General features: G+C 63.0%; 1 protein-coding gene across 3 annotated transcripts in view; it reads left to right on the forward strand.

Moving 5' to 3' along the window:
• CLN8 (CLN8 transmembrane ER and ERGIC protein) overlaps window positions 1-9,729 on the forward strand; it is a 29,046-nt gene extending 19,317 nt beyond the window's left edge. For 2 of the 3 annotated variants that reach the window (XM_044225743.1, XM_044225744.1), the window contains exons 2-3: window positions 956-1,582; window positions 7,907-9,729. In XM_044225743.1, coding sequence (XP_044081678.1) covers window positions 1,019-1,582; window positions 7,907-8,230 — 888 coding nt within the window. In that variant the 5' untranslated portion in view covers window positions 956-1,018 and the 3' untranslated portion in view covers window positions 8,231-9,729. Of the gene's footprint in view, window positions 1-743; window positions 765-955; window positions 1,583-7,906 lie in introns of those variants that run through there. The other variant, XM_044225745.1, reaches the window with a different exon arrangement.
• The last annotated feature ends 312 nt before the right edge of the window (window positions 9,730-10,041 follow it).

Here is a 10,041-nt window from a genome sequence, read left to right on the forward strand (position 1 = left end):
TCCGAGTTTGGTCGCACCTGCGTGGGGCTAGGACGGCGGTTGGCCGTGAGAGGAAATGGTTCGTGTTCTGGGCAGTGAAAGAACGAACTTTCGTGTTTACGTTGTCGCAGAGAACGGTCAGCAGCATTTTCCGTTGTTTCTGGATCAGCAAGCGCGTCTGTGCGATTTTCTTTCCCGGAGGCAGCCGTTGGTAGGAGAGTGGGAGTTTGGAAACAGGGCAGCGATACTCTCTCCCCGCAGCCCTTGGGTCACGTGCCGGTTCATGGTTTTGCGCGTGAAGTGGAGTTATTGGATTGGAGAGCCGCACGTGGCCCCGGCGGTGATGTGGTCCAGGGTGGGACCGCGGCTCCAAGCCTCGGGGAGAGCCGTTTCCGCGGTCCTTCCTGCGCTCCGCGGATGGGCGTGCGCGGCCGCCCTCGCCCGCTCTGATCTGGGCCCCGCACGTGCTTCCCACGGGGCACCGAGGGTGGACTCGGTGCTGTGTGGCAGGTCCGCAGACGAGAGCAGGGACGCAGGCTCTCCTGGGGTTATGGTAAGGGCTGTGCCCGTGATGGAGCGTCTGTGAGCACCTGCCACGGGCCCCGGCCCGTGGGACGCGGGGCTGTGGCGCGTGGCCCTGCCCCCGCCGGCACCATAGGCGCTAGCAGCCCTCCAGATGACCCCGGCCGGGAAGCTGCAGCGGAAACAGCAGCCACGGGACTGATGCATGTCACCCCCGGGAGTGTGGCGTGACCCTGGGGAGGCCCGCGGTCGGGTCCGGGATGGTGCGTGCTGTTGGCTCCGCTTCCGGCCTCGCGCAGGGCCCCCGGCAGGGTTCTCCTGTGGGGTCTGTGTGCCTTCAGTTACGGGGAGGAGGGTGTGGAAGTCTTCACGACGGCAGCATGTCGGGCACGCTGGAGGGGGCTGGGGGCTCGCGCCTGCCTCGTCCATGTGCAGTGACCTGTCCCTTTTGCAGGTTTCCGTGAGTTCATGCGGACCGCCGAGGCCCCCACCCTGACACTGTGTTCCTGGGACGCCCATGGTAGACTCGGCGAGAACCATGACTCCTGGGAGCGAGGGGGGCCCGGCAGAGAGCGTCTTCGACCTGGACTACACCTCCTGGAAGGTCCGCGCCACGCTGGCGGTCGCCGGCTTCGCCTTCTACCTGGGTGTCTCCGTGGTCTGTCACCAGCTGTCGTCCTCCCTCAATGCCACGTACCGCTCTCTGGCGGCCAGAGAGAAGGTCTTCTGGGACCTGGCGGCCACGCGCGCCGTGTTTGGCGTTCAGAGCACGGCGGCGGGCCTGTGGGCCCTGCTGGTGGACCCCGTGTTGCACGCCGACAAGGCCCGCGGCCAGCAGAACTGGTGCTGGTTCCACATCGCCACGGCCACCGGCTTCTTCTTCTTCGAGAACGTGGCGGTTCACCTGTCCAACGCGCTCTTCCGCACGTTTGACGTGTTTCTGGCCGTCCACCATCTCTTCGCCTTCCTTGGCTTTCTGGGCTCCGTGGTGAACCTGGGAGCCGGCCACTACCTGGCGATGATCACGCTGCTGCTGGAGGCCAGCACCCCCTTCACCTGCGTGTCCTGGATGCTCTTAAAGGTGAGCGTTCCCGGCGGTTCGCGGGGGCCTGGCCTGTGGCTGCCTGGACGACAGTTCCGTGGACGCTGCGCTCCGCGGTCACCCCAGACGGAGCCGCGGTGTCGGAGTCCGTGGGGAGCTCCTCCCGGCTGAACTCTGTGTCCCTCGCTGTAATCGCTGCGGATCTCACAGGCTCCCAGCCCTGCCCGGGGGTCAGTGTCCCCCGCCTCCCTCGCACCCGGCCCGGGCAGCCGTGTGGTGTGTCCGTGCACCTGCTGCGGGGACCCGGGTTGGGGGCGCGTCTTAGCCGAGGCGAATAGCACTGCCGTGAGATGGGGAGGCCTTCGCCGCTCCTCGAGGTCCTGGGGGCAGGCGTTGTTTGGGGAGAGCTCGGAAGTGGGATGCCCGGGCGGTGGGGTGGTTCTGAGGCGCTGACCTGCGTGCTGTGCTGCCCCGGCTGCCCCCTCCCTGCCCGCGACGCCTGCCCGTCCCGGTGTCTGCGCGCTCGCCCGCCCTGGTCTCCTGCGTGTCATGGGTTCGGGCCCCTGGTGGCTTCTGTTTGCTTCTCCTGGTGATCGGTGCCCTTGGACACTTCCACGCGGCTGTGGGCTGTGCATGTGTCTCCTCCAAACTGTCCGCGGCCTCGCGCCGTGTTCGAACCAGAGGTTTCCCCTCGCGCCCTGTAGTCCTTTTCCTGCGATGGAGAGCGCGTGTTCTGCTCACGTGGTGTGTGGGTGCCTTCCCCCCACTGGGGCCTTTCAGCTCCACGAGGTCCGAGTTTACTCGTCTCTCTCGCCCGTGCCCTTGGGGTCGTGCCCGGGCAGTCGTTGCCCAGACCAGCGTCGTGCAGCTCTGTCCCTGTCTCCTTCCGGGACTGCTAGTGTTGGGTCTTCGTGTGAGCTTTCGGCCCATCCTGACCGGAGCGCCTGGTGTGGCCCGTGGCCGTGTTCCCAGCACCACCCGCCGGAGGGACGGTCCTCTCCCTGTTGTAGGTTCTTGGCCCCTTCGTGGCGGACGAGCTGAGTGTCCGTAGTGGACCTTCTTCTGGGCTCCGGCCCCGGTGCCCGCGTTCCCGCCAGCGCCGTTGGAGCGGCTGTCGTACAGCTCGAACTCGGGACGTGCGGTGCCTCCACGTGCTCTCACAAGGCTCAGGTGACGGCTTGCGGTTTTCTGCGGTTTCCTGTGCATTTCAGAATGGTTTCTCCTGTTTCCGCAGAGAGCGCCGTTGTGATTTCGGTACAGACGGCGTTGAACTGGGGCTCATGTTGGTGAGCCTTTTAGTAAGATTTTCAGTTCCTGTGTTCTCAGCTTCTTGATTTCCTGTTGGGACTTTTTTAAATAATTTTTTTTAAAGCATCTTCTGTCTCTGCTGAACTCGTTTTGTTCCTGCGCCGTTCTCGTGACTTCAGTGACCTCTATCTTCCTTCTCTGTCAGATACGTTTACGCCCAGTCCCTTGGGGTCAGGTATTGGAGGTGGACCTTGGCCGAGTCTGTGCTTGCCCGAGGCCGTTGCTGTCTGTGGATCAGACAAAGCCGGCCTGTCGCTCAGGCTCCGCATACTGTCCTCATGCAGACCCGACCCCGCTGCTCAGCCCGGCTGGAAGTCCTGGGCGCTCTACTGGCTCTGTCCCTCCTGGGGGATTGTGGGCCACCGGGCCGTGTGCCCGCTCCGTGTGGAGCTGGAGTGGGGGGCGGAAGCCACGGGGTCTGCCAGCCCAGCCACTGCCTCTTTTCCCGTGGGCTGGGGCAGCTGGACCCTGCCAGACCCGTCAGAACTCCAGGACCGACTGGACCGAGGCCAGTCCTGCGCGAGCCCCCAGGAAGGTTGGGGTGCGGGACACGTGCACCAGCTCCTCCCTCTTCTGGGGTCTCCTCCTGACCCTGTGCTGCAGGAGGGTCCCTCCCCCGTGTTGAGGGCGGCTCACAGCCCCTCGCACGCAGGAGCCTCTCTCAGATTTCGGATTTGCCATGAAGCGGTTTTGTGCTGAGCCGGAGCGTCTCCCGGCGTCTGTCCCCGCACAGTGCCGTGTGGCGCTGTCTCCAGATGCGGTGTTGTGTTGCGACCCCAGGCGTCGGGCCCTCACGCCCTCGGCTGTGCGGCATCTGTGGCCTGTTTGTTTCTGAAAGCGCATTCTCAGAACCTGTGTGGGTCCTGCGTCCAGTCTTGATCCTGTTTTGAAATCAGAACGCCCAGGCAAGGCTCGAGCGTTCTTTCTCCAGCACAGCTTCTGGCTGTCTTTCTTGGCTCACTGTTCACAGGGCGTTTTGTGTGAAACGTGAAATACTGCTTTTCCTTGAGCAGATGTCTGATGCCGGCACCACGGATGGGTCAGGTCCCTGAGCAGTCCGTAATGCCATGGTGAGCTTCAGGAGAAAACCGAGAAGCGGGAAGACTCCTTGGAGCCTTCAGGTCCCCTGGGGTAGGCGGTACGGGACCGTCGGAGTGAATTCCCGGGTCCGCGGGGGGACCCCTCCCACGCGGCAGACGCCTGCAGGGCACGGGGCTGGTGTCTGGCCTCGCCGGGCTCTGCCCGGTGCCGCAGAAGGACGTGCGAGCGCAGGGACGGGCACCGCGGCGAGTGGGCGGGCAGGGGGGTGCCGGGGCTGGCCCGCAAACCCGGGCACGCGTGCTGGGAGCTGCAGCCGCCACTCCATGGAACCCCTGCAGAGAGCGTCAGAATGTGGGGTTTGGGGATGGTTGAGGCCCTCGGGCTGTGAAGGTTGGGGGAAGGTTGGAAGTCGTAAACGGAGTGGAAGCCAAGCCAGCCAACCTCTGAGCGACCACGGAGGCTACCGGTCCAGCAGCGGGTCGTTGCAGTAAGATGCCGTGACTCGGCAACCTCTAGCGTGTCCTGCCCATGCCCTGTGGCTTTCAGTTCTCTCCCTGTGGGTGTCCTCCCCATGGAGAGGGGCTTCCCGAGGACGGAGAGCAGGGGTTGTGACTTCCCTGTGTTCTCTGGCCATGAGCACAGCACCAGCGCTGTGGTCGGCTGTGATCAGGGGCCGTGCCAGACAGGCTGTGGTCCTTCGGTCCCGTCCCGTCTGCCCCCGTACGGCCCGCTCGCAGGGATGGACTGGACCGTCGTGGTCAGCAGGGACCTGCGCCTTAGACGGGCCTGCGATGTAACACGCATGTTCAAGAAAATTTATGATTAGTTATATGGAATTCTTGTCATTTTTGGAAGGAACGCCTTAAAAGAGAAAGAAAAAATTCCCATGTCTCTTGCTGGTCCCTAGTGCCGACCAGCGTTGAATGGTTCCACAGATATCTCTCCAGACTTGTACGTACTCTGCCTGGGACGCGTGGCCACCAGCCTCTGGTCCTCGGCATCCCCGGGATGAAGGCAGACTCCAGTGGTGGGTGGGCACGGCAGACAGACTTGGTTTTGGATTGTCTGCTGTCTGTACGGCTTGCTGGGTGCTGTTTGTGCAGGTGGACGAAGGGGTCTCTGCGCTCGCTTCCCAACACCCTCATGGGACTGACTCTGCCTAGCCAGCGGACCCCAGCACCAGAACTGCACCCCAAGCTGGGGCAGCTTAGGGCAGGTTTCTAGATGTGCTGTTCCTTGTTGAGGTTTCCCTCCTATTACATGTGAATAAATGGGGCCTACAGTATTGAAATCATTTTAAACTTTTAATGAAGCTGCCAGAGTCGTGCACAGTCGGGCTCCCGGGTTCAGGAATCTCCGGGACCGTCAGGTCTGATTTGCTGAGACAGCAAACACCAGCGGTTCTCCTCCAGCAGGGGTTTGTTCTCCACGATTCCTTCTTGACTGATTCTGGAAGGTTAGAGTCAATGAACGAAAGGCCCAGGACTCGAACCTCGAGGTAACATTCGCCCACAGAGGACGGGCCGTGCTGTGAGTGGGGTCGAGTCGGTGTCTGGGCACATGTGCTAAGGGGCGCTAGCCCCGGGAGCCAGAGCTGCACCCAGCAGGCTCTGTGTGGGCCGTCACCGGTGACTTGTCCCTGTCCCTGCTCAGAGCACGCGGTAACACGGGACCGAGCTGACGATGCCCGAGTTATGCTGAAGAAGGCTGTTTTCAAGCTCTGAGCTTTCGGAACTTAATCACTGTATGCGGGCAAGTTTGTATTTGTAGTATGAACGTTACAATTTAGGAAGGCCACTTTAGCAGTGAGGGGAATAACGGAGAAGAGACCTTTGTTCTGTGAATTTGGGGGGAATGGTGACGTGGGACGGAGTCGGTGCTGCTCCGTGCGAAGGAGGAGTGATGGGAGGTGGCCTCGAGGCCTGCTCTGTCCTGGGTCCCCCAGAGTTTGCCTACGTGAAGCCTCCTCTCCCACGGAGCGATCTGACCTGGGAAACGTCAAACCTGCCTCTCTGTGCTGGAGCAGTGTGTGCCTCTCTGGTCTCCTTGTACAGCCGCACAGAAGACACACACTCTCACTGGTAGGAAGCAAGTGCTGTGCCCACAGCGGGCACAGGAAGGAGGTGCGGGCGACGGACCGAGCTCTGCAGGTGCGGTCTGTGCGGGGCCGACGTGTGCTTTGTTCCCGTGGGAAACCGTGCAGCCAAGTCAGCGGAGCTCGCGCAGGTGAGCAGAGCCCACGCACGCCCTTGGGGCCAGGTGTCCCCACCTGTGTGCGTCCCCGCTACAGCCGGTGCCACCCGTGGGCGCCAGAGGACGGCACAATGCGCTCGTGCCATGCCGGGTGCTGCCCGTCGCCGCCTGTGGACCTGGGATGGGGCCACGTGGCAGGTTCCGTCGCACTGTTTGTCCCGACTGGAGCACGCTGGAGGCTGGGGCACCTGGTTCCTGCTGATGGGGGCTGGCGGCCGTCGCGGCTTCTCCCTCAGACGGGAGCCCCGGAGAGCCGTAGCCTCGCCCCTGATTTTACAACCCGTCAGCAGACACATTGGCTTTTGTCCTGTCACGTGGCCGTCAGGACTGATGAACACAGATCTCCGGGTCTCCGCTTCTCCCCGTCCCTTCCTTGTGGAGGGGCCGCACTTGTTCTGGATGCGTGCCTCGGCCTGACTCCTGCGTGGGTGTTGCTCCCGCAGAGCAGGGTCCGCGGGAAGCGCGTGGCTCTGGTCCCCGTTCAGTGGCACCACACACAGGGCTGGAGCAAACGAAGTACTTGGTGATCGTGGGAAACGCCGCCCGCAGGGTCTGAGCGTGGCGCGCTATGAGCACAGCTGTGTCCGTCGATGCGGACTCCGCGGCGGGCTGCCCGCGGGGCCCGAGAACCGCGTGCCCGGAGAGGGGGCGCACCGTTGGAGCCTCCGCGGGCCTTTCTGTGGGCCCTCCCGCCCTCGCTTCCCGTCCTTCTCGTGCTCACCCGGCCGCAGTGGGCAGGGTGCCTCCGTGGGGTGTCGCGCGGACGAGGCGTCAGCCGACTGGAAAACACGCACAGGTACGTCTGCTCTGACGTAGTGGACCACTCAGAGGTTTTGTGCAGTTAATTTTGGGTAAGTTCACTGTATTTCAGACAACAGGGGAGTTTCTGTTTTTATTAGTTGATTTTTCCCGAGTCATCAGGCCCATGGATTCTTGTTTTCCCGGGTCAGAGCCGCATGGACGCATTTTCGTGCCGTGAGAGGGCAGGAGTCCGTCCTCGTTGTTTAAAAACCACCTCTTTGGGCTTCCTTTATCTGCGTCCCCGTCAGACTTGGCAGATGCACCTTTCCCGAGGCCCTGCTCTGCGGCCGCTCAGAGCTCCTTCTGCAAAAAAGACGCGACCTGCCCACCCTGGGGGCCGCCTGCAGCACGGAGCTCCTGGGGGAGGTTTCGTACTTCGGGTTCAGCAGAGACAAGGCTGGAGAGGCTGCTTTGTGGGAGGTCTGAGGGGTGCTGCAATGTGCTGCGCGGCCGTCCCGGTGCCGACTGTCCCGGTGCCCGGCTGTCCTGCTGCTGGTGAGGTCCCGCCGTGGTATCCGCTGTCTTATGGGCCATCGTCAAGTTCTCTGTTCAGTTTTGGCTACAACTCTTGGAAACTAGTTGAGTGTAAATTTAATTGTTTCAGGGAAAGTCTGCGTCTGCCTGTGTCCATGGGCCCCCGGGGAGAAAGTGCGGAAACTCGGACACATGTGTCTTCCTCCCCGGCTGCCGTGCTGTGGGAGCTCGTTGGTCGCTGTGTGTGGTCAGGGTTACCTGTGGACTCTGCGGGGAGACTGGAGAGAAGATTGGACGCTGCTCAAGGGAGGGACAGCGGAAGGGAGCGGAAGGGCTCCACCGTCCGTGCATCCACGCGGGCGGCTCCGTCCTCCGGGAACCCCCGGGAGAGGAGGGCACGCGCACGCGCGGGGCTGTGGGGGGCCGCAGGGACGGTGTGGAGAGCCGCGCAGGCGGAGGGCTGACCGGCGTGTGCTCTGTCCACAGGCCGGCTGGTCGGACTCGCTGCTCTGGAGGCTGAACCAGTGGCTGATGGTGCACATGTTCCACTGCCGCATGGTGCTGACCTACCACATGTGGTGGGTGTGCCTGCGCCACTGGGACGGGCTGCTCGGCAGCCTCCACCGGCCGCACTTGGCGCTCTTCCTGGCCGGGCTCAGCCTGCTCACGCTCGTCATCAACCCCTACTGGACCCACAAGAAGACGCAGCAGCTGCTGCACCCCGTGGACTGGAACTTCGCGCAGCCCGCACCGAGGAGCGGCCGGCCTGCCGGGGCCAATGGCCAGGTGCCACCCAAGAAGGGGCAGTAGCCGCAGGGCCCAGATGGCAGCGCACTGCGGCTCCTGCCCCCGGGCCCGCCGGCGCCCCCACACGGTCCCCCAGACACACACTCCGAGCCCAGCACAGTTTCCAGGTCCGAGCCACTGTGGCGTGCGTGTGAATTGCCACGCAGCCTCCGCGTGTTCTGGAAGCCACAGTTTGCCTCGGAGGGTGGGGTTTTGCCGTTACGACTCGCTTATCTGCCGTGGTCTGTTCCTGCACGCCTGCCCTGGCGGGGCCCTGAGCAGCACTGAGGAGGGGTGGGGGGTGAAGGCCGGGCCACGGGCTCCCGTCCGTGGCGCTGTGGCCGCCAGTGTGGTCTTTCTGGTCCCACGGCCAGCGTGTCATAGGTCCTGTCCAGTCATGGTGTCCCGCTTAGCTGGAGAGACCTGCCCCGGGCCAGTAGGGTGTCCTGTTGGTATCTCTCGTCAGCGCGCCCTGCGTGAAGCATGCGGCCCACCGTGCGCACACGTGTCAGGCTGAGAGCACGTGGAGACCACGGGCAGGGCCCTCCACCTGGGACCGGATCCAGCCTGACGGCGTGCGTGGGTGACTGCGAGGCCTGCGGGTCAGGGCATCTGTAGGAGGACAGGAAGTGCGTGTTCACGCTCTGTGGCTCACCTGGCAAAACACGGGAGGTGTGCGGTCATCAGGTCTGTCTGGACCGGAGAACCGTCTTAAATAGACTGAGTTGCCGGTGGCTTCTGTGGCTGGTGTTTCTGTGGCTGGCTTCTGGGGGTTTCCAGGCCGGCAGCCATCGCCTTCTGCTGTGCGCTGAGGGCCGGACGGCAAGGCCGGCGGCCCGGCTCCCTGTGGAGGTGTGGGTCCCGAGGCTGTCGCCTTGTCCGTGCCCGGTGGTAGTTACAGCAGCCTGGCACCCGTGCGGGGAGACATGGGCACCCCACTTCTAGAGCTCGCCAGCCTCTCTGCCTTGCCCAGACACCTGTGTCCCCTCGGCAGCGCCTCCTTCCAGGGGGGCGGCCCCCAGTGGGTGTCCGTCAGGCCATGAACAGGCACAGAGTAGGTCTGCGAAGCCACAGTGCAGACGTTAGGAAGGTGGGGCCATTGCAGCTCCTGACGTGTGGGGGACCCACACACGCATCTCGTTCTGGCCATGACTGTGCAATTAAAAATTTATTTTTTATCAAAAGTCCCTTAGACAAGTTTGCAAAAACCACGTGTTTATTGGTCATGGGGATGCCCGACCTGCGCTCACCCGGGACCCACAGCTCACAGGGCCGTGTCCTCAGTGCTGCTGCCTCGAGTCTCGGACCAGGCTTCGGTCAAGATGTGCAATACCTATTTATCTCTTTGTAAGACGTGCCGTGGGGCTCAGCAGCGCCCGGCGCGCCACATCCCCGCAGAGACTGCCGGGAGGGCCCGCGCTCCTGCTGCCCGCGGTCATGCGCGGTCTCGCGGAGCTGGTGTCACTGGTGTTTCCTGACGGGACGGAGGTGTAATAAAGTAACTTAAGTTTATAGACTCGAAAGGATGTCCGTTCTGGTCTCTCGGTACCGTCCGCATCTGCGCAGGCCTCCTGTGTCGGCGGATGCAGACTGATGCTCTGTCTCGGCTCAAAATTTGGGTTACGGTTCGAAGTATTTCGCTTTTTTTCTTAAAAAGATTTTATTTATTTAACAGAGAGCTCACATGAGCAGGGGAGGGCAGAGGGAGAAGAAGTAGGGTCCCCGCCAAGCAGGGAGCCCTATGCGGGGCTTCATCCCAGGACCCCGAGATCATGACCTGAGCCGAAGGCAGATGCATCACCCACTGAGCGCCCCAGGTGCCCCCTTCGTTTCTG

This window comes from Neovison vison, chromosome 11 (genome assembly GCF_020171115.1).
Source record: "Neovison vison isolate M4711 chromosome 11, ASM_NN_V1, whole genome shotgun sequence".
Taxonomy (NCBI): domain Eukaryota; kingdom Metazoa; phylum Chordata; class Mammalia; order Carnivora; family Mustelidae; genus Neogale; species Neogale vison.